Below are 25,426 nucleotides of genomic sequence, written 5' to 3'. Positions count from 1 at the left end.
TGGTGCCTGAGCATAATAATCACACAATTATAATAATTATAATAATCATTGATAAGTATTTGCTGGTTGCCTGAATAAAAATGGCATGAATGGAAAAACACATATGTAGCTAAACTGTTTCTGTTTAAACTCTTAACATCACTAGGACCCTCCTTGGAGTATTTTTGCTCTTTGGAATTCTAGAATAATTTACAGGAAGAGAAATATTTGTTTACCTCTCAGAATCTTAGAAGAGTTTATTGATTTAATGTTGCTTGGCTAGACAACATCAGAATTGTGGTGTGGATTTTAGCCATCTCGCACAAAAATAGGCTTTCTGAACAAATCATATATGTGGGCTATTTTAAGAACCCTATGTTATTGATATGAATATGTAACATCTTACTCATCCTTAATGGAATTACCTCTTAGGCAGCCAGAATATGACATGTCTACTCCATGGAACTCCCTATATGTGTTTGACTACTTGGATGGGAATCCCTATCCATAAATGATCTAGTCTCTGTGTTCAGATCAATTGCGAGGAGACCAAGATCCCATTGGTGAAGATTAGGAGATGGGAGTAGAGTGAGATCTAAAGACTAAACACAAAAATTTAGAATTTGTCAAGTGTGATTATGTATGGCTAAGAAGTGGTAGACCAATCTTCTCTCTAAATGAGGTAATTATGTACCTTCTTTTATTCCTTGCCTAGTTCATTCTTCTTACTATACCTATAGAAATGAAAATAATTTCTTCAAAATTGAAATCAGTGTAACTTTTCTCAGAGATTTCAAATGGTTGTGTCAGGCTACAAACTCCTATACTACAGTTCAACAGAGATTATCTCAAAAGAGTGCCTTGATGTATGACACAGATTGTTAATAAAATATGCTGGGGGTGGTGGTGCCTGGGTGGTTCAGTTGGTTAAGTGTCTGACTCTTGATTTCGGCTCAGGTCATGATCTCACAGTTGTGAGATCAAGCCCTGAGTCGGACTCCACAATGTGGAGCCTGTTTGAGATTCTCTCTCTCTCTCTCTCTCTCTCTCTCTCTCTCTCTCTCTCTCTCTCTTTTTCTCTCTCTCTCTCCCCCTCTGCCCTTCTCCCCCGCTCTGCCCTTCTCCCCTGCTCATGTGCGCTTTCTCTCAAAATAAATAAACTGTAAAAAAACAATAAAATATGCTGAAATTTTAAGACAACAAAAGTTGTAAGGGATGTGTATAAACACTGTAATTTAATCATTTAAATGTTTTCCTTTCAAAGTTATTAAAACTTGCTACAACTGGCACTTCATTAAATTTTGTTACTTGAGGGAAGAGATTAAGTTTGCCATACACATATACTTATAGCAGGGATTTTTATAAACATGATCTTATTTAATCCTTTCAATAACTTGCAAAAACTTCCTTTAACAGATGTTGAAGTAAGCCTCAGGGAGTCAATGATTTGCCTAAGGTCTTGTAGTTATTAAAAGACTTGCCCATCTGAATCTAAAACCCAAATAACCCTTCTGAATTGCTAAACTTACATCTGGCACTTTGTAAGGGTAAATGGAAATGCTTTTCTCCATTTAAAAAGGCAAAAAGACCAACTTATCCTTGGCTTTTTTCTTAGAATGTCTCTTTGGAGGTCCAGTGAATCTAGATCTTTCCCTCTAACCTTTGACATAAAGATAAATCCCATTAGGGGTTTATCTCATTCTCTAATGTTTACAGTGTAGTGATAGCTCCAAGATCATGGGCCAAATAACCTCTAGGTATGTGATAATGTTGAATTTTACCTGAGCCGGAATCCTGAGAAACAGTGAAGGTTAAGAACAACACTCTTTGCTGTTGCCCCAGTCCACCCTTTGTGTGGAAAATGGTTTACTGCAAGGAACCATCCTTCCCCATTTGACTTAGGTAAGACTTATTGATGCCTACTTGTTTACCTATGACACAGTTAGACATAGACCCTCCAAATTCCCATTCTTGGCCTCATAAAAGATTAGCTGAACTGTTTTATCCCTGTGTGATCAATGAGAATAAAATGCTTGTTAATCAAACTTTGGTTAAGCTCCTCTTCTTCCAGGACTCTGAACTTTGGCTCACTATCAGCCTGAGACTGTATACAACCCTTCTGGGCAGGGACCTTCTGGGAAAATAGGCTGGCCCCAGGGTAAAACATTACCTGATATATTATTCAGTTTGTCAACTTTTCACCCCATTTCCCCATATCCTGTTAACTCTAGCTTTGTTTACTCTTCTCCAGAAAAGGAAAAACCCTTTTAGTTTAACTCTTGAGAAGCTTGCAGAGCTTATGGTCAAGGCTCTTTATTGTACTAGCCCCATCCTCCCTTGCAATGATCTTTTCAAGTAAAGCATTTACTTACTAAATTTATAATTGTTTTTAGTTTGACATATGTAAAAGGTAGCTCTGGATTGGGCTCTGAGACCTCTTAGGAGCTGTACAGGAGATTGTCACGAGGTTCGGCTTTTTGTCTCTAGGGGAAATAACTGTTTTGCTTTGCTGCGTAAAATGCATAAGATTTCATCCTAATGACCAAGACCTTAACATTCTCCCCAGCTTGACTAAACTTTAGATGGGTTTCTTCCAGTCTAGAGGCTCCTGACCTTCATTTTCTTAGAGCATTTATTTTAGAGAACCTACATTTGCAAATTATTTTTCTGCCCCTTTGAGATGTAAATCTTCTCCCAGCTTCTTGCCAGTTTTACAATGTAGGTATTTCTTTCTCAAGGATCTGCAAGCCTTTCCTTTGAAATGTACTCATTGAGGAAGATAGCTCCCCCTATCTCCCAGTCTCTTTGAGAGGGTAGGCACCTAACTTAGACAAGTGACTATTAGCTAACATAGGTGGCCTAATCACCTTGATCAACCTTTGTACTAATGTCTTCTGGTACTTTCCACCAACTCACCCAGGCTTAAAAACTCTGCTGACTTTTGTTTCCAAAGAGTTGAGTTCAGTCTTTCTGTTCCATTGCCATGGTCTTGAATAATGTCTTCTTTACCTGCTTAACTCCATCCAGTGCAATTTTTCTTTGGTATTAACATTGTGATCACTTTAGTCCTACCTTCTCTGCATATAAATCTGTGACTGCTTACTCAAAAATTCTATTTTCTGTTCTATACTGGGAGGAAAGGGCCTTTTTGTTGGCAGGATTATTTTATTTCTCCACAACTTTCATTACCAGCCTTTGAAATCTGACAGCTTTAATGCTTCAGATTGCACTATTTTCCTCTAGAACATTATGGCATTTCTAGAAAAGTAGCTCTTTTTCCTTGTTTTTGTATATTTAAGCTTATTTTTTGGACTGCCTCTCATTTCTAAGACTTCAGAACCTTTCTATTCACTTCCTTTTTTGTTTGCCTTTTTTGTATAGATACTCTGGGATGGTGAAAATATTTTATTTTGTTTGGATCTATACTCTCGATTTATTACACTGCCTTTTAACATCATTAGAGGTCGTTTGGAAATTACATGTCTACCACAATAGTTCTAACATCTCAAAAGCCCTTAGCTCTAAAGCCTTCGCTTTTGAATTTGCTATTGACCATGATACAGCCCTAGCTGCATTTGGAACCACAACATCTATCATACTCATCTGGGCATAATTTAGTTTTGAATTCTCTGAAGTTTATTTTCTTATGAACTTGTGACTTTCAGCTTTTTGTGTACTTTCTGGGTTTAAAAATTGCAGATTGGGAATGAGAGAGAGGCTTATTTCTTGATTTGTTTTATAACTCGGTGTCCTAGCTTTGCTAGCTAAATTCAGGTTACTTCAAATTTGCATTTTTATCACTCACGGGAGGTAATAATACAGAACCACTGAAAACCAACACAATAGTCAATACTGTTGTGTTGACTTTGATATGTTGGTTTTAAGTCTCCTTCTGTTGTTCCTCCTCAGTGACTTTAAGATGCACAGAATGCTGCTTGAATGACCTAGTGACTAAGTTATAATGAAAATGGTTTGCTTCTTTGCTTTGTATAATAATCCTCTAAATCACAGAGGGCATGCATACAAAAGTAATATTTAGAACCCAATCTGATTAGAATACACAATAAAATGTGCTTGAAATAGGAGAAGGCTCATAGTTTGGGTGAATCTGAGGACATATTCCTCTGTTTATCAAATATTCATTAACATTAACATGTGCTAAGCACCATACTAAGGAAAATGACAAAATAAAATAAGCCCTGAGAAATTCACAAATCAATAAGCCAGAAGGAATGGAAATCACTAATTACAATATAGCCAGTTAAGGTTGATGAGATATGTATGGAGTGTGGTCTAAAGAAAGAAGCAAACTCAAATGTGTCCAGGAAGGTTGGGGGCTTTGTTCAGGGATGGATTCATGAATTGTGACAATAGTCTTGAAGACACAAGATATGTTGATCAGCCAGACAAAGTGAGGAAGAGTATTCAAGTTAGAAGGAATAGCACATACACACAGTATGACGTAGTATGTCAAGGACCATCAAATAATTCAGCATCCCTCTATCTTATCCACCTCATCCATCCTCCTGTGCCTTGTACGATATGCGAGAGGGATACAAAACCAAAAGAGACCATCTGGTCTGCAAGAGGCTTTAAGTTTAGTTGGAGAAAGAGACTTTTTAAAAAGTAATAGCAATGAACTGAGTGTTCTAATAGAAGCCTGTGTGAGCTGTGGAGGACATAGTTAACTCTAACTGGGAATATCAGGAAGGTTTCTAGAGGGCGTCATATTAGAGCTGAGTAATAAAAGTGGATGTTCACCAGTATGAGGAATAGAATGACATTCCAGGAAAGTTAATTCCTGCCCCTAACCCTCACCCTGCAGGCCACCTATGCTCATTTAAATGCAATTTACAATATTGTACTTTTTTGTGCAAAGCATCTTTCACTTGGTGTAATTTCAGTAGTTTGTTCCATTTTGTTGCTGAGTAGTGTTCACTGTATGAATATATAACCACACTTTATATATCCACTTTCTGATTGATGGATTGTTTCTAGTTTTTGGATATTATGAGTAAAACTGCTAAAACATTCTCACACAAGTACTTTCTAGACATATATTTTCATTTCTCTTGAATGCTTAGGAGTTGAACTGCTGCCTCATTATATTGAGTTTTATAAGAAATTGCCAGACATTTCTAAATGGTTATTACATTGTGTCTTCCTAGAGAGTTGGAATGTTCCATATCTTTGCCAATATTTCACTACATCAGTCCATTTAGCTGTTCTGGAAGATGTGCAATATTACCTTTTAGTAGCTTTAATTTGTATTTTCCTGAAGACTAATGATTTTAAGTGAGTTTTCATGTGCTTACTTCTTTGGTGAAGTATCTGTTTGCCCTTCCTTCTTCATATACCATGTGCTCTATCTCAAGGCTTCTCCATTCTGGCTACACATTAAAACATCTTTGGACTTTTGCTTTGGCTCCATCCTGACTCTGATTTAGTTGTATAGCTTGAGGACCCTGTCACTGGTATTTATAAAAAAGCATGCTTGATGATTCTATGTGCACCCAGGTTTGAAAACCTTATCGCTGTGGTCCAGTGGTTCTCAACTTTCTTAGGTATCAGAATCACCTGGAGGGCTTGTTAAAAACACAGATGGCTGAGATCCACTTCCAGAGTTTCTAATTCAGTGAGTCTGGGTTAGAGTCTGAGAATTTGCTTTTCTGAGAATTGGCATTTCTAACAAGTTTCCACATGATGTGATATTGCTGGTCCTGGAATGACCATGTGAGAACTGCTGCTTTAGCCAAACGAACCAACCCGACTTCTCAATAGACACCAGATTCTTGCAAGCCTTTCTTTGGTATATTCTATTCTCTCTGTTGATGTCCTATCTCTTTGTGTTCCTTGCACACGCTTTTTCATTCTTTAAGAACCAGCATTAATGTCACAACCTTTCTGAAGTCTGCTCAGATTCATTTGCTCTATCATTTGTCTGCTACACTCTACTGTGATGACTCATGTGATAATAGTACTTATCACACTGTTTGGTTAACATCTAATTGTTCTGGCTGCAGTACTTCCCTCGTGTACCCATTGAGGGTGTTATAAGATCAGAAACCACTGCACCTTGTTCTTTGAATCTTTAGCCACGAACAATATCTGGCACATTACCGAGTTTCCACTATTTTATTTAAAGAATTTTTTTGGTTGTTGTGAGTAGCTGGATAACTAGTAGAAAATGTGACATATAAGGCTTCTCACATGCTTAAGATTCTTTAAAACTACAATTGACCATCTGTAATTAAATTGGCAGCCAGATCACAGGAGCGTGAGAGCAAATGTACAGCAACAACTCAAATGAAAGCCACATATCATCATAGGTTACAGTTAGCATTATCTTAAAAAAAGAAAAGAAAAGAAAAAGCATAAGAAGGGGACTTGAAAGGAATGACTTTGAATTGAATAAGCCAGCAAGTATAAAATCAAAGAAAAATTTAACAAGATGAAAGCAGAGTATGATTTTTCTCAGCATATTATATTTGTTTCCTGAAGGCTTTCTTATCAAATAAGAAGCTTTTTTTTAAATAAATTGAATCTCCAGAGACTTTAAAAACACAAAGTTCCATATGAGGATTGTTGCTAGAAATGTTGTAATGTTTTATTGAAAGCTTCACTTGCAAAATGAGATGGTAATGATGATGGCAATGATAACAATAGCTGCAATTTACTAGCTCACCGTGTGCCAAAGAACTTTAACTCATGATGTTCATCAGTTATCTCATTTAATCATTACAAGATCCCTATAAGGTAGGTATTATTATCCCAATTTCACAGATGACAAAACAGAGGCTGAGAGAAGTTAAAGAGTTCATTCAAGGTCAGTATTCAAACCCATTTTTGGGGAGGGTTACCAGATAAATTACAGGAAGCCCAGGTGAATTTGAATTTCAGACAAATAACAAACTGGGTTTTTTTGTTGTTGTTACAAGTATGCCTTGTGTAATACTTGGGGCATGATTACATTAGAAAATTATTCATTGTTTATTTGAAATTCAAATTTAAGTGGGTGTCCTGTATTCTTATTTGCTAAATCTGAAAACCCTGCTTTATTTCATGCCAGAAAAATTTGCATCAGACCCCTATGTTGCATTGTGCCCTAATTCTCTTATATAAAGTCCATTCCCAATTTACTTACATGAAATTTATAGACCAAACTTCAAACATCAAGGCCCTTTACGATCTGGACTCCACCTTTCTGTTCTTCCATTCAGGGGAGTAACAAGTGTCAAGGCTCTGAGACAGGAGCTGAATGATGTGGGCCTGGAGGCCAGTGTGGCTGCCATGGAATGAGTGGGAGAGAAGTCAGAGCCAGATCAAAGGCTATGGAATGCAGGGCTATGGAGATCACTGTGAGGACACATGTTTCTACTTTGAGTGAGGTAGGCAACTCTTGGGGTGTTTAAAACAGAATGACATGATCTGACTTAAGTTTTTTTTTTTAAATGTTTAATTTTGTTTTGAGAGAGAGTGCAAGCCCAGGAGAGGCACAGAGAGAGGGACAGAGGGTCTGAAGTGGGCTTTGTGCTGATGACAGCAGTGAGCCAGACATGGAGCTTGAACTCAAGTACAGCAAGATCATGACCTGAGCCGAAGTCAAAGGTTAACCGAATGAGCCACCCAGGCTCCCTGACCTGGCTTAAGTTTTAACAGGAGCATATGGACTGCTGTTTGGAGAATCATGCACAGAAGCAGGGATGTATAGCAGATATTCAGGCAGCAGCAGCTCAAGTGGCTGCTTTTCTTGACGGTGGGTTCAGGCTTCAACCTGTGTGACGCTGTGCTCTGTGTGACAACTTCCAACTCGGAGCTGGGGAAAAGGGCATCATTCTCTCAGCTTTAACATGGAACCTGGTGTTTCATCCTGAGACCTGAAGGGACGCTACTCCAGGAGCACCTTGTGGGTGTTGCATCTTCAGGTGCAGAAGAGGCAGCGCTCTGGGCAGAGAACAATGTTCTCTCACAAGAGGGGACAGCAGAGGCTGTGGCAAGACTGCGCACTGAAGGGGAGAGCAGGTGGTGGACAGGCAGCAGGAGCACATATCATGTGTCTGAGCATAAATGAGGCATTCCTAGGATCTCTTCCACCTCCAACTGGGAGAGACTTGGGGGTGGGAATGGCAAGGTACTACAACTGTTCAGGGGTTCATATGAGGCTGAAGGACTTTTATTATTAGTCCTACTGTGACCTAATTTACAGCATGCCTGGATACACATGGAAAAAAACGGGGTTAGCAAGATTAAATAAATGAAGTTCAAGGGGAAAAGAAAACACAAAAGGAGATGTGAAAGGATACAGTACCCTACAAAAAACCCACAAACACTTGGCAAATTTTTAACTGAATGTCTCTTTTGTGCCAGGCATGTGCTTTTTAGACATTACCTCATTTATTGCTCACAACAATCCTTGGTCTGGCATATATTATTACTAATCCCCTTTTATAGATGAAAAAAGGTTGAGGCCAGTGAGGATACAGGTAAGCAGCTTGTACAAAGTCATGAACTGTTTCTGTCAAACTTCAGGCAGAGTTTGCATGTTTTTTTTTCTTTTTTTAAAGTAATCTCTATGCCCAATGTGGGGCTCCAACTTATGACCCCGACAACAAGAGTTGCATGCTCTACTGACTGAGTCGGTCAGGCACCCAAGAGTTTGTGTTTTAAAAAAACGTTTTAACATTTATTTATTTTTTGAGAGACAGAGAGACAGAACACCAGCAGGGAAGGGGCAGAGAAAGACAGACACAGGATCTGAAACAGGCTCCAGGCTCCCAGCTCTAAGCTATCAGCACAGAGCCCAACACGGGGCTCAAACCCACAAACCGTGAGATCATGATCTGAGCTGAAGTTGGACTCTTAACCGACTGAGCCGCCCAGGTGCCCCAAGAGTTTGTGTGTTTAAAAACAACTAAGCCATCAAGCCTCCTCTGGGGAGGGGTAAAAAGTTTATCCAAAGGAGCCAGGCAGAGTTCTTTAGCTAAAATAAAAATGACTGAAATAAAGAAAGATGCCAAGAAGAGAAAGTCTGAAAATCACTACAAGGAACACTTATTACAGAGACCAAAGCTCCTGAGGAGGCAGGATTCCAGGCTGGAGAGCCAGGATATAGATGTCCACCTGTCACAACTTTTGTCTCCTATCGAGCACTTAGCCATCTCCCATTTCTGTTAAGAGCTGGCCAATTAGCTGTAGTGGCCCTGGTCATTCATACCTCAGCAGTAAGTCACCCAGGCCAGGTCACTTGCAGGACGCATGCACCATGATTGTTCATCTGACCCCTAACTCTGTCCAAATTATGGACTGACAGAATTCAAGACGAAGGTCTCAATGCTGCACTGAAATACAGGTCCAAATCAAACAGGTTAAGAAACCACTTTCTTGCTTCCAAGAATACCGCTAACTAATTCAGTTGACACTACCTTTGGGAGTGTGTCTTCCAAGTTCTTGCTGGTTCCCTAGCTAGCATTCAGCCCAAATGATGAAAATGAAAAGAGAGAGATGCATGGTTGATAAAAGGGAGCACCCAGGTGAAGGATTTCAAAGGAAAAAAATAAAAAGTTTCAAAGAGGAGACATTTTCAGTCTTGTTCATAAAGACTGAAAACATTGATCAGAGTGCTTTATGCATTTCAGTTTTTCAGGGGTGTATCAGAATGCTTGCTTAGAGGTCTCTTCAACTCTCGGGTTCGATTTGTGGTCCAAACCTTCTCCAATGTGCATAGAAATTCAATTCCTAAAAAAAAAATTAAAAAAAAAAAAAGGGGCGCCTGGGTGGCGCAGTCGGTTAAGCGTCCGACTTCAGCCAGGTCACGATCTCGCGGTCCGTGAGTTCGAGCCCCGCGTCGGGCTCTGGGCTGATGGCTCAGAGCCTGGAGCCTGTTTCTGATTCTGTGTCTCCCTCTCTCTCTGCCCCTCCCCCGTTCATGCTCTGTCTCTCTCTGTCCCAAAAATAAATAAACGTTGAAAAAAAAAATTAAAAAAAAAAAAAGAAATTCAATTCCTTAAAGCCTAGGTGACTTGCTGCTTAATTTAAATTTAATTTGAGTGCTTTGGTAAATGCCGAAAGATGTATTACAACGTAGTACTCAGTGTGCATACCTAAGCATTACACAGTCTAGCTAGGTAATTCTACTGTGGATTCTTACTAGATTTACCTGATTTGATTGTATGTAGTCAGCAGAAGCAAAAGTAATTACAAGTAGATTTCAAAAGAGCTCAAATTCTCTAAAATCCATTTAAATGTTTGGTTTGTCTATAGTTTCCTTCGTGAATTGATGGTTTAGCTTTGTACTTTCAGACCTCAACCTGATAGAAGTACAGATTTCTGGGCTCTTTCCCAGATAATCCATATCAGCATTTTCAGAAAGCACCTTAAGTATTTGGATACAAGTCGACCAAGAACTTTGATTTGGAATACAACGAAGAGCCTCTCTAAGGTCCCTTGTCATATCTGACAGCTGTGTATCGTCCTGGGGTGTATATACATAGAAGCTTGGGTAGAGTTCATTATCAAGGTACTGAGCACTTACTTTTCTATAGTATTTCCATTTTGATACAGACTACTTTTATTTTGGATCATGCTATTTTATAAAAAAGGTGATTACAACTTTGGCAGATTTGAAAAAAATAAAAAAGCTTGGAAGATAAACGTCTTATTTGGGAAGTTTCCAGTAGTTTTATAAAAAAATACGTTCATAATCTATCTATCCATCCATCTGTCCACCCACCCACCTACCTACTTATCATATGAAGTATCTAATGTATATTGGATATTAAATATTTATTCTATAAAATGGTCTAGGAACAATGAAGGCTGATTTGAATATTTTTTCTACACATATACTGTTTTTTTCTACACATATTTTTTTCTACAACACATACTGTTGCTGTAATTTGGTACCCTTTGATATAAAGTTCCAATCTTACTCCTGCCAGAAGTCTTTCTGACCACTCCAGCTCTATGTGATTCCCCATTAATAAACTATATCTCTCATGTGGTTTCTTACCATAATATACTGCTTTAAAAAAACCACATCTGTAGCCCTTATCCTCAGTCAATTTGTAGACTTCTGGAGGGAAAAATTATGATGGTCCTTCTTTATTCCCATAGCAAAAAACTCTGTGCCATTCATTAGTGTTCAGTCAATAAATATTTGCAAATGGATTTATTCAGAAAGAGGAATACGGTAGTGTGGTAATGTACGTACAATGCATTAATAGAGTTCAATTTTAAATAAATTCAAATATTAATTTCTAAAAATTAATGAAATATATAGGCATAGATGATTATAGAATCACAAATTTTTAGCTTTGGCTGACCTCTCATCAATTATCAAGTACAAGTCTATTATTTTTTACATGAGGAAATTAGATTCTATAAGGCACTAAGCTACTTGAAAAAAAAGGAGCCATTTATGTGAACATTTCATTTCATACATAAAGCAATAGTTTTAGTTACCTTTGCATTTTTTGTAGCACCTCGTTCACACACAATAGGCACCAAATATCAGCTGACTGGATTGCTTCTTGGAAATCAATTTCACTAACTGGATATTTAGAACTGGATGATGAATAGATAGCTCATGCCTTCAACTTCTCACATGCTTCACAAGGGATACCACCACCTACAGCTGCCCTATTAGTTTATTTTGCTGGATCTCCCTTGCCTCAGACAGAATGCTTGTTTCCTGTTCATTCCTGATTTTCTTTGAGCACCTGCCTGAGCATGTAGATTCTAGCTCTTCTTTCTGACTCCTACTGCGTATGCTAAAAACCTAATTATATTGTATCCTTGCTGAATCTGTAATAATATCTGCCTTTCTAAAAGAGAATATTTATGCTTTTATTTTCCTTTTTTGGGAGCCATGGATTATTTGGTTCATGTGATCTGGAAAGGAGAAAACAGTGGACACCAGATAGAGCAATTTTCTCTAGAGCAATCACTAGGAGGGACTCCCCAGTCTCCATTTAGATTGCTCATCTTCATTCATTGTTTTCCAAGTCTTGGAACCAAAGTGAGATGCTAGAGAAGGATTTAATTCTTCAGGACCCTAAGCTCCCACTTGTAACACAAGGGTTGAGGGAGAAAACCCTAGCATCTCCAGGCAGCAATAGGTCTAATCAGTTACTTTCTGTGTGTTTAGAGTATAAACCATACACCATGGTTTGGATTTATTCCCTTGGCTGCATGATCAACCCTTGCTCCTTCAGATGTGGTGTTCCTGGAACACAGACTCAGAGTAAAGATCAAACAGAATGGATTTTAGACATATCTGATATAATCTTACTATTTTGCTGATAAGAAAGTTGAGACTCAGAGAAGTTACTTGTTTAAGGTGATTCAGTTGGATTGGATAGTGATAGATCTGGGACTAAAACTGGCCATGCTGCCTCTTTCATGGCTGCTGACATTTGGTAACTGTCTTACTCCTTAACTTCTTTTACTTTATCTGGTATTTGAAGTGATCTCATGCTCAGGTAGATGACCGATTTTGCAGCTGAACCTCGAAGTTCCTTGAAATTTTCATATATGGTGACTTTTCCTCTGAGCCCACTTCCATCACAATCTCCTATAGATCTTCTTATCTCTGACTTGTCACATGTCTGAAATATCTCAGTCTCCAAGTACAATCATCACTTTTCTCATATGCATTTCATTAAGAGAGTTCAAGCACAAACTATATAAATGTAAGTCAAAGGATGATAATCTCTGGAGAGTGAGGAGAGACAAGCATGACCTCCCTTTAAAGGAATAGGACTATTATTCCCTTTCTGCCTCTATTTTCTCCTTCTCAACCCTTTCCTGTGTTCCTGTCTTCCTTGCTCAGGTTCCCCAACATGATTCATCTAGTTATCTAGTCTTTACTAATGTCCTCAGTGCTCTTTATTTATTGTTTTTTCTTTGCACTTATCTGACAAAAATCCAATTCTGAATATGTTGGCTTTCTCCCTGCTTCTATCAGGGCTGATACAAGTCAATGGAGGAAATCCCACAGCTGGACTGACCAATGTCTCTACAACAGTGTTTCTTAAAGTGTGGTCCCCAGACTGGTAACATCAGTATGATTTGGGAACTTGTTAGAAATGCAAGGCACAGACTCACTCAGTCTACTGAATCAGAAACTCTTGAAATGAAATACAACAATATGTATTTTAACAAGTTTCCCAGGTAATCCTGATACACCATAAAGTTCAAAAAATACTACTGTATCAAGTCTTTGTCTTTAACCTCAATTTGCTATTGGTACTAGCTGTTAATCTTTATATGTTTTCTACATCAGTGATCCTCTATGTTTTGCATACTAGCTTCTTTAAATCTCCATTTTTCCTCAAATCTGTGGTCCTGCCTGTCTCTCCCCACTCTCCAGGGATCATAACCCTCTGGCTTATATAGTTTGTGCTTGAACTCCCTTAAACACCTGCCATCAAATCCTCAGACTTACTGCAGTTAGTTTCAGTGCAAGAGTGTTCATTTTCTTTGTGTTGAAGGCCAGCCCATACACCATACCTTTCCCTTCAGCATCAGGAACTTTTTCTCTTCATTCAAGTTCTCTCTCTCCACTGGCATCTTCCACCCAACCTCGGAGCTGTCAGCACAGAGTCTGACCCGGGGCTCGAACTCACGAGCTGCGAGATCATGACCTGAGCCGAAGTTGGATGCTTAACTGACTGAGCCACCCAGGTGCCCGGGGGGTTTTGATTTTAAGTGTCATAAAAAGCCCTGTAGGATTTTAAGCAAGGGAGCAACATTACCTGATATATAGTTTATGAAGATTTTACCTTTCTTGTGTGGAGAATGGAGTGCATGGGCTAAACCAAGAAAATCTGTTCAGCTGTAGTGGAGATGTAACTAAATTTGGGTTATGATTTGGAGGTAGAGTTAATGGGAGAGGATGGAGAGAATCAAAGGTAATCCTAGTCTTTTTGTTTTTAACAACTATGTGGATAATGATGTTGTTAGACTGGAAAGGGATAAGATGACTGGAAAAAAAAAACAAGAATGTTTTGTTCATGTTGAGTTTCAATTGTTTATTGGAGATATATGAGAAGATAGGCATATAAACGCTTGAGTTTAGAATTCTAGGAAGAGATCAGGGATAGAAGTATAGATTTAGGAATCTTTGGCCTATAGATGACATTTGAAGCTCTAAGGAATCCTGGGAAAGTATGTAGAAAGAGAATGTAGCCTATGACAAAGTTCTGGGCTACTCTAATATTTAAAATGAGTAGCCACTTGTATGGCTCAGTTGGTTAAGTGTCTGACTCTTGGTTTCAGCTCAGGTCATGATCTCACAGTTTGTGAGTTTGAGCACACATGAGCGTGCACTGACAGTGCACAGCCTGCTTGGGATTTCTCTCTCCCTCTCTCTCTCAAAAAAAAAAATATATTATTAAATAAATATAAAATATATAAATAAATAAATATAAATTAAATATAAATATAAATATAAAATATAAACTAAATATAAATATAAAATATAAAATAAATAAATATAATTAATTAATTATTAATTAAATATATAAAAAATATATATATCATGGAAGTATGGAGTGAAAATTTCTAACATAAGAAAATGAGGATGAGCAATTGGTAAGGTAGGATATTTTCTTAGAATTCTCCTAATCAATTCTCAGTCAAATTCTGCTGAGAAGTAAATGAGAATAAGGACAGAGAGGTAACGAATGGAAATGGGAACATGGAGGGCTCCAGAGACCCTGGCAAGAGCAGTCACAATAGAATGGTGATATCAAAAGTCTGATTAGAATGGGCTGAGGAAATTAAGTTATTGAATTAGAGTCTGGCCTGAGGAGAAGCTGAAAAAGTTGTTAAGTTCTTCATTCTAGTCCCTCTCAATAGATTTCTGAAATCAAAACCATTCAAAAAGTAACCAAAGCCCTTCAAACTGAGGCAGGCTTTTGGAGAAATAAGGGTGGTTATTAAAGACTCATATTTGAAAAGTTTAAATGAAGGTTCCATGCAATTTAAACAGAACTGGAATGTTAAAAAATCAATACAGAGCTCCATAAATGAAATTACTGACAGAGTGGTTACCATGCCAAAACAACGACCACCATGTCAAAATTAGTTAAGTAACAGTAAGTATTGTTAACAAATTGGAATCTGATATTACCTGGGATAAGTCAAGTTTAATATGATCAGTCCACAGAGATATTTGAGAATTGGCAACACACACACACACACACACACACACACACACTCACACTTGCCCTCTCATCATTTTTATTAGTCAATCCCTTTAAAATAGTATGTTTGGTTTCATGGATGATAAAATATGAGAGACCGCATCTTCATCAGCATAGATTTACCAAGTCCTTGGTGTGAGTATATAGGTAAGGACATCAGAAATGAATAGTATGATTACAACGTTGGGAAAATAAAACACATAAAGAATCAAGTCTTGGCTAAATCCTTAGCTCATAAAAACTGGTTATCAAGCAGCACTAGCACTGATGATGGCAAACTGGCCATATACCAAGGGTCATCTTAGTCTGCAGACTGTAGAAACAACCGTTGGCCATACAACTAGTAAAGACAATTATCATCACTGAGTGATACTATTGAGTGAGAGAGGGAGCCATGTATCTTCCAGTAGATGGTCATTCATTGCCAGGATATTATATCCACATGTAGTTCACATATAATTGCACAAATGCAAGATTCCTTTTATGATGGAGCATCCAGAAGAGAGAACCTTTCATTTGGAACTTCAAATATAACTAATCTCATATATAATATTTCAACTGTCCATTAACTTACTCGGTCATATTTTAAGTTGGCAGAAATGTATTGAGCACTTATTATGTGCAAAGCACTGTAGTGATGTTGCCTTACATATATGCATATAAGAAATAAATAATCCCCAGATATTTTATCCTTATTTTAGAATGAATGAGTGGCTGACATGCTGGTGCTGTTACCAAAGTGTGTGAACACCAAATGTTTAGTGCCTACCAGCTCATGACCCCCATCTTCATCGAAGTCCTCCTCTATCCCATCAGTCATCTCTTCTCCATCCGCATCTGGCCCTCCTTCAGCAGGCTCCTCTGTAGAGTGATCTGCATTCTCTGACACACATTCATCTTGGATCAGCTCTATACTCTCTTCCAATTGCTTCTTCTGAGCTTCTGGGGGGGGAGAAAGCAAATGACTACTACCTTGGGTTGCTCATGAGCCATTTGGATAAACCATGAAAAAACAGTCTATGAAAGGGTAAATTCTGTGTGAGGAGGATAAGGTCATATTATGTTCTGGTTGAATTTATTCAGTCATGTAAATTACGTGCCTAATCTGTGTGCATTTTCATGGGAGTATGTTTACTTTTAAATGGAATTAGCAAAAATTAGGAAATCTAGATGATACTAGTATAAAAGAAATAAATATTTACATAAATAGATGGATCTTTCCAGCTATATATATTCTTTTCTAATAGGGATATACTCTTAGAGGAAAAAATATAACAAAAACAGAAGGTAAAAATCACATAAAACATAGAACTTGTTCACTGAATGAGGGAAGATGAAGAAAGCTCATTGACAAGTTCAAACTTAATTGAAAAAGACAAAAATTCCCCAAGGAAAAAAAGTACAAAAGCACATGTGTTGTCTTTCAGACAACTTGTCTATGTGAACAATAATTTGAAATTTTAGAGTCTACATTCTAGACTAGACTAGAGTCTGGCAGATATGGTTAACTGCAGTGGTTACGAATAAAATTCTGGTGTTAGATTTACTAACTTTGTTATGCAAAGCCAAAGTGGTTAACCTTTATTGTGCCTCAGTTTCTTCATCCATATAATTAGGATAACTACTTAACTTCCAGGGTTTGGAATAGTGTTTAGTAGAGTTATTTGCAAATAATAAGTGCTCAACAGATGAAGTTACATTCTACATTAACAGAATTCCCTACAATTACCAGGGTGTGCATGCTCCATTTACAGAAATTCACTCTGATGGGAATTATGCTGACAACATAATAAATATTTCCCCTAGTGGTTGGTTTTCATCTCCTATGAAAATATCAAGAAGCATTGGGTATTGAATAAATAAGATCAGTTACTCTACCTCCTTCTCTTAACTTATTCCCATGTATACATGGCTATCTCAAAAGCTGGGTGATTTTCACTCATTTCGATCACTGTAATTTTATCAGATAATTATCCCATTATTTGATTTGAATTTTAAGAGATACTACCTTTTAAGCTTATATAGTTATATTTTTATGGCAATAAAGACAGTTTATAGAGCCAAATAAATTGAGGGGTGTTCATTCCTAGTCTTTTTCAAAATGTGAGTTAAAGAGAAAGTAAGCATTGATATACATATATTTTGACTCAGCACAAATCTTTTCAAATACAAGTAACATGTAAATCAACAAACTGATAAAAATGATGTATAAATAAGCAGGTATCCTCTTCTACAAATTGTTTAAAATTGTAATAGTTACTTGTGTAAATACATGTATTTTTGCAGTTTAATTCTCCAAATAATAAAGTTTATGTATTGAAAATAAGGCAGAAGGATAGGGTTGTGCTCTGGTCCTGCTGTCAGAGGACAGCATTCTAGTTCCAACTTAGCTACTTGCCAGTGGAATCATGTGCATTGGGCCTGGCCATTCGGTCAGGTCCTTTAAATGTATTAGGTCAACCTTTCCTCATCTGTATAAAAGCTTTGATTAAAAAAAAACCTACCTCTGGGGTTGGCTGTGAGGATTAACAGAGCTTCTATTTTGGAAATGTTTTGCATACTATGAAGGACTACATAAATGTGTACTGTTACATACAAAAAGGAGACTGTGTGCTCCTCACTGTGAAAGTGTCAGGATAACAACACCAGTAGGCATGGAACAAGAGGGCTGGTAAGATCAGGAATAACTGAAAAACTTGTGGGGTTGAGGCTCCATTTCAGAGGAGGAGAAGAGCTGGTAGGTCCAAAAAGGCTAAAAATAATTACTACAGGCAACTTAAAATGACAAAACCTAAGGTCTTTTTCTTCATTTACTTCCCATATATAGACACAGACTATACATTTCATGATGTTTTTCTATCAACTTGTCAGTTTTGCTTTTTTCCACAGATCAGCATAACTACTGTAGTGATGATGTAAATTCTGCTTTTAAAGCTACACTTTTTATCTTCATATATGTGAGTGTACTGATGAAAGCAAGTAGCTTAAATTCCTTCTTCTCTGATGTCTTATCTACATCACTTTTAGCATAGAAAGTCTTATGAAGACTTTAAAGTGATTATTGTAAAACTTAACCAAAAAGTTTAATTGGGAGAAGATTACCCAAGTCTCTGGATTAAAAGGAAGGCAAATCAGGCAAGAGACACAGACACAGACCACATGCTGAACTTAACTGTTACTGAAAATTGCTAGTTTTTATTCATCTCACCTTCTTTCCACCTATCACTGACCTCTGTAGTTCTTGACCTTTAACCATCTACACATTCATGATCAGCACCAATGTAGAAAACACTGTGATGGGCAGACTAGTTTGAGCACTGAAGTTTTGAATCTCTGCTGTTGATCACATCCCATACTCTACCTGATAGCCTCTACTATGGCTGACCCTTTGGACAGCACAATGCCTCTGGCCACTCTGGTCTCCATCCTTCAGCCTTTCTCCTTAGAGTGATTTTTGTGTTTATCATTTGACCCCTCCCTTTTTGCCACTCTAGGTTACCACTCATTCAAAATACCACTGCTGTCATGACTTGGTGCGGATATTTCAGGAATGAGAGAGGAATGGGCATTTGGGATTGGACAATTATTATCCTATACAGTGAAAAATGTATCATATAACTTTTCCTAAAGCCAGACTTTCTGGATTTTAGGTCATTATGTTTATTCTTTTGTCATAATACACAACTTAGGATTAATATTATTTTGGAAATTCATTTGGCTTGACATATACATTTCTTCTCTAATGATTTTCAGAAGTATTTGTTCTCTGGAAACCCTTGCTTTTAATGTTGAAAGTAATATTCTTATTTTCCCCCTCTGGAAAATTTTTGGCCAAAGAACCACAGAAGATTTTCAGAGAACCCATGTGGGATCAGAACTTAAAGATGCCTAGCCCTCATTTGGCTTTGTGTATCAATTTGTTGCAGTTATGTTTGAAATCCATGCTGACTCTCCTTATCTTCCTAAACTGAATGACATCCCTTCTTCCCTGATAACCAAAGCCCAAATCAAACGTTGTCTTATAGTTAGTCTACTCTTGTCTTATCCTCCTCTCTGTGGTGTTTAAGTTTCTCTAATACTAGAGCTATTGCCTCAAAAGGTTATTGTCACACTCAAAGGGGATAATATAGATGTTTATCTTCTGTAAAGTGAAAAGTGCAATACAAGTCAGTTATCAAGAAATAGTTTGATTTGCTCTGTACCCCTTACTGAATGCCTTGTGTGTAGAAGAGATAATATAAGCTATTAGAAACGATATAGAATTTAAGATCCATAATTCTGTTAATTACTAATCCTATTAACTATAGCTTTCTTCTCTAAAAGATGAGCATGAAAATAGCATCTTTCAGAGAGTTGTTGTATACTCAAATGAGTGTTTTAAAATGTAAAGGCGACACAAACATGTTATCGTAACAGGCTCAAAAATGGTTATTGAGTTGAACCTGTATTATTGCTCTAGGCAAACGGTTTATGTCAAAATCATTCATTACTATTGACCATTAAGCATCTACATTACAAGGACAATTTGGGCTTTGACATGGTCCCTTCGTTTCTGTTTAGACAGACATAATGTTTTAAGTTAGTCTCTGCTTTTTCATGTATGTTATACAACATACATGCAACTCCTCTGACAGCCAGTTTCAGAGGCAATAGTGTTCAATGCAAAAAAAAAAAAAACCAAAACCTAGGACTCATCCTCATTCATCCATTAATTAAGTTGAAGGCTAAATGCATGGAAGACATTATCTGGTTTGAGAAAAAAACCTTTAATTACAATGGCAGTCAATTCATAGCAGTTTAACAGAAATACAATCAACCTGTACTTCAGTAATACGTAGTCATCATAGATTTCTGTCATTACCTCATAAGAAATGTTATAATCGATAAACAATGATAGGTTCCAGGAATAAAATCGCACATGAAAGCACATCTTGTTTATTAAACTGTTGGTTCACAGTTTAACAAGCGGTTTTGATCCAGTAATTTTTCTGTTGAAGTGGAAACAAAGCAGCTTGTTCTATTTTTTGTGAGTAATTATCTAACTTTATTTCTCCTAGAAATGAGGAGTATTTTTTAGTTTATTCCTGCCTTTGTGACATTTTCTTCACCTACATAATTATTTTTTCTGTTTATCACTTTTTCCTTTTTATTGTGAGTGCTGAGCGTATATGTACTATGTATGTGTGTGCACGCCCATTTATGTCTCTACCACTAAAGTTCTTTGGGGAAGAAACATTTTTATCCATCTTTGTAGCCCTGATGGTTCACTCAGAGCCTTACATGCAAATGAAATATCTGCTGAATATATTCATGAATTGTGATGGGACCAAAAAATGAAAATAAATGTGTGGGTGTCAAATTCTTTTCATAGAGTCAGAGTGATTGTTGAATTTGGCACCATGGTTGCAAAAATATGAATCCACAGAGTTTAAAAGAAACATCCTTGTCACATTTTACATGAGAGTCCCATACCATTAAGTCAAATAAAATGCGGGGTCTAAGAGTTTCTTAGAAGATTGTTCCTTTTTACACGATAAGTCTTCAGGAGAAAAAATAAAATGTGAAGTGTGCAAGGACCTATGGGAGGATGCCCACCTTGGAACACTGGCATCTTTTGGAGTCTCTGCTGAATTCTTTAAGTCTGAATGACAGGTTGGCCATAGGATTTCTTTGGTTGTCAGAGTGAATTTTAGATATTTTTTGAAGAATGTATTAACAGCCAAAAATCTAGCAGCTATATGCCTAAAAGATATCTCTAATATTACATAAATAAGGATTTCAGGAGGAAAAAAAGGTTATGGCTCCAAGTTAGTGAGTGCTTACAAAGTACTGACCTTGCAGCATGCATTAACCACAGGCCTTGAGACATCCTGCAAGGTAGGCCTCTTTATCATTTTCCAGGTGGAGAAAAAAAAGGTGCCTGTGGTCACACAGTTAATAAGTGCAAGTGTTTGAGTTCCCACTTAAGGTTTTCTGTTTCCATAGCCTGGGCTATTTCCTAATATATCTCTAGAAAAAGGCCTAATTTGATAGAGCTTTGAATCTCCTCAGTAACCAGATAATTTCAAATTAAAGAATGAAGAAGTCTGTTTGGTTAGGGGCACATGCTCCAACTAAATAATGGTTATCAAAGGAAAAGAAGTACAAGTGCTAGTTAAGTACTTCTGTTTATGGGAATATGCCTCAGGCTTTAAAAAGCCACGAAAGAAAGGAATTTATATTAAATTTCAATCTTCATATTCAAAACATTTTTTGTATGTCTCATTTCTATTTCATAAGCGATATATGATATAGAAAACAAGTTAGAATTGTTGGGATATATATTCAAAGTATTTTCATTAAATTCAGTTTGCTGCATAGCTATTATATCATTAATATAACTCTGAAAATTGGTTGAGTTGGCAATTAAGTTTTTTGATAGGCTGGCTTAATTGATAGCTAATTACTAGCTAAATTGTACTTAGCAGATGGTTGGAAAGAATGTTGATATAAAACAGTCACATTATTCATTAGAGTCAAGCTAGTATTCTATAACTATTGTTTTCGCATACCAGTATAAGCTGTATTTAAAAAAATTCTATATTACAACACCTGTATATAATAGGAATTTAACTCAAAGATTTCAACGTGTTTTTTTTTTTATTTATTTATTTTTGGGACAGAGAGAGACAGAGCATGAACGGGGGAGGGGCAGAGAGAGAGGGAGACACAGAATCGGAAACAGGCTCCAGGCTCTGAGCCATCAGCCCAGAGCCCGACGCGGGGCTCGAACTCATGGACCGTGAGATCGTGACCTGGCTGAAGTCAGACGCTTAACCGACTGCGCCACCCAGGCGCCCCTTAACTCAAAGATTTCAATAAATGCTTTTTAAAAAGATACAACGGATTATGCATGGTATTACTAATAATGACATAAATGAGCATAAAGAAAGTTTCATAGGATAATTGCTTTCACACTAAAATGTCAGTTATAGAAGTACATTCCTGGAGAAAATGATCTCAAAGTTGTTCTCATTGAGTACCCTGGATTGTTAAAGTCACCACAGACTCAATATAAATAATAAAAAAAAATTATGTTTAGGTTTGAAAGAGACAGAGACAGAGTGCAATCCGGGGAGGGTCAGACAGAGAGAGGGAGACACAGAATCTGAAACAGGCTCCAGGCTCTGAGCTGTCAGCACAGAGCCTGACACAGTGCTTGAACTCACAAACTGTGAGATTGTGACCTGAGCTGAAGTCAGATGCTTAACCAACTGAGTGACCGAGGCACCCCCAATATAAATAATTTTTAAAATTACAGATACATTGTGTTTATTTAAACCTCACAATTTTTTTTTTAATTTTTTTTCAACGTTTTTTTATTTATTTTTGGGACAGAGAGAGACAGAGCATGAACAGGGGAGGGGCAGAGAGAGAGGGAGACACAGATCGGAAACAGGCTCCAGGCTCTGAGCCATCAGCCCAGAGCCTGACGCGGGGCTCGAACTCACAGACCGTGAGATTGTGACCTGGCTGAAGTCGGACGCTTAACCGACTGCGCCACCCAGGCGCCCCTAAACCTCACAATTTTAAGGAATAGATATTAATTTCCCCCATTTTACTTTTTAAAAAATGTTTATTTATTTTTGAGAGAGAGAGAGAGTGTGTGTGTAAGCAGGTGAGGGTCAGAGAGAGAGGGAGACACAGAATCTGAAGCAGGCTCCAGGCTCTGAACTGTCAGCACATAGCCGGACATGGAACTCAAACTCACAAACTGCAAGATCATGACCTGAGCTGAAGTCAGACAGACGCTTAACCAACTGAGCCACCCAGGCACCCAATTTCCCCCATTTTATTTATTTATTTATTAAAAAAAATTTTTTTAATGTTTATTTATTTTTGAGAGAGACAGACAGAGTGCGAGCGGGGGAGGGTCAGGGAGAGAGGGAGACACAGAATCTGAAGCAGGCTCCAGACTCTGAGCTCTCAGCTCAGAGCCTGATGTGGGGGCTTGAACTCACAAACCGTGAGATGATGACCTGAGTGAAGTCAGATGCTTAACTGAATGAGCCACAAAGGCAGCCCAACTCCTATTTTACAAGCTTCAAAATTTATAAATACCAAGTACCACACAACTAGTAAGTTTTGGGATTGGATCTAGTTCTGTTTGATTCTTAAGTATGGGGACTTATAGATGTCTTGCTAGTGTAAATCTATTTGCCACAAGGAGGAAGAATTAAGGAGGAAGCAAACTAGAAGTGGGGTGACTGGCTACCAGGTAAGGTTTTGGAGGATGAAAATGTTCTAGCTGCTTTGTGGTGATGGTTGTACTGCTCAGTAACATACTAAGAAGTCATTGAATTACACTCTTGGAATGGGTGAGTTTTATGCCTATGCAATAAAGCTGATAAAAAATAAGATGAGTTCATTAGAGCAAGTGAGAGATGAGGGCTTGGGTACAGGCAATAGCACTGGCAAAACAGAGAGAAGAGGTAAAAATATGCTAAGGTAACATTTTGCAACACTGGTTGTAGAAGGAACAGAAAATGTTAATTTGGCAATTTGATTCACAGGACTTATAGAGTGGTGATGTGACAGAGACTGGACACAGAGAGTATAGATAAGAAAGTGGGGAAAAAGATTTCCATTTTGAAAGATGGTGATTGAGTTATTACCAAGGACCTTAATGTACCCCTCAGCTCCCTCCTGACTATAGGCTCCAGACCTCTTTTTTCTTAGAGCATTTACTTTAGAAAACTTGGAATTGTAAAGTTTTTTTTATGCCCCTTTGAGATGTAAATCTTTTGCAACCTAGGCCTGTCTTTCTTAAAACCTAGAAGTCATCCCCTTGAAATGTAATCATCAAGAAAGATAGTCTCTGTGGGAGAGTAGAAGCTTATCTTCCATAACAGTCAATTAGCAAACACAGATGGCCCAGTCATACCAACCAACCTCTGTACTAATGTCCTCTAATACTTTTCCATTAGCTTACTCCAGCGTTTAAGAATTATCCTGCCTTTTGTTTTAGTAGCGTTCAATTTCCACCCCCTACTGCACTAGTCTTGACCCCTACTGCAATAGTCTAGAATAAAGTCTTCCTATGCCATGTTTAATAAGTGTCCAGTGCAATTTTCTTTTACAGTTCCCTGAGGGATAGCCGTTGGAAATTCTCCAGTAAGCAAAGGGAAAGGTTTTGATCCAACTGCTAAAGACAAGTCACTTTCTTTTCACAACTTTAAATTTAGCTTCTTTAAAACACTTAATTTTTGTAGTTAAATATTTCCACAAGACTTGTTATGAAAAATAGCAGTCTTCTGTTCCTACCTGCTCACCATTTTCAGCTCTTTTAAAGGCTTTCAACTCAGCTCATTCTTTTAAATACATGCCCTCATATTTCTAAATACGTGTTTCTGTTGCTGTCTCTTGATCAGTCTTAGGCTCTACCTATTGGTATCATACTTAGGAAGCTGAGGACTCAATTCTCTGTCATACAATCCCCACTTAAGTCCCAGCACTCTAGGGAGTTACACTGTAAATTAGATTAGATCAATGTTCTGTGTTTACTTAATTTTAAGTATGAAAATGCTTTGTGCAGCTAAGTTGTTAGTGTATAACACATAATTTCTCTTTCCTGAACAGTATTATTTTCTTTGGTGTTAAAAAGTGCCTTGAACTTTTCATCTTATTTCGTTTTGTTTAATTCAGTTCCCTGTGTACAGATACCTACTTGTGCCAACTTTAACTAGACCTGTAAATCTTGTTTCAAACCAATTCACTTACCTACCCGTTAGCCATTCTATCAATTTCATCTTGAAAAAGTCTCTCCCGGAGCTTTTGAGTTGTTCGGATTTCGATTTCTTTCTGGGTCTGTTGCACAGCTCATATGCTAGACTCTCCTTTACCACCATCCTGTGATTCCCCTTGCTCTTGCCTCGGGATTTCCCTGCTTTGGGAAAGCCACGTTTCTCCTTTCTTGGTTTACCTGCTGGTTTTTGTGAACTACTTCCTCCGGTCCTTTTCAGGCAAAGAGTGAACCGGAGATACATTTTTTGATATTTATATATCTGCAAATGTCTTTAATCTACCCTCAGATTTAATAGTTTGGGCATTAGGTACAGAATTGTAGCTTGTAAATGATCTTTCCTCAGAATTTTTAGAGTATGTTTTCATTGCCTCCTGGTTTTCAGTGTGGCTGTTGAGAAGCCTATTGGTATTCTGATTCCTGTTTCTTTATATGAAAACTGTTTTCTCTCCTTTCCTGT

At 37.6% G+C, this 25,426-nt stretch overlaps 1 protein-coding gene across 7 annotated transcripts in view; it reads right to left on the bottom strand.

The window, feature by feature from the left end:
• RALYL (RALY RNA binding protein like) overlaps nucleotides 1-25,426 on the bottom strand; it is a 724,524-nt gene that overhangs the window by 21,619 nt on the left and 677,479 nt on the right. For 6 of the 7 annotated variants that reach the window (XM_043601289.1, XM_043601284.1, XM_043601283.1 and 3 more), the window contains one exon: nucleotides 15,955-16,127. The exons of the other annotated variant lie outside the window; for it this stretch is intronic. In XM_043601289.1, the coding sequence (XP_043457224.1) occupies nucleotides 15,955-16,127 (173 nt within the window). The remainder of the gene's footprint in view (nucleotides 1-15,954; nucleotides 16,128-25,426) is intronic. 7 annotated transcript variants of the gene reach the window in all.

Source organism: Prionailurus bengalensis, chromosome F2, assembly GCF_016509475.1.
Source record: "Prionailurus bengalensis isolate Pbe53 chromosome F2, Fcat_Pben_1.1_paternal_pri, whole genome shotgun sequence".
In the NCBI taxonomy this organism is placed as follows: Eukaryota; Metazoa; Chordata; class Mammalia; order Carnivora; family Felidae; genus Prionailurus; species Prionailurus bengalensis.
This window is presented reverse-complemented; position numbering and strand designations above follow the sequence as displayed.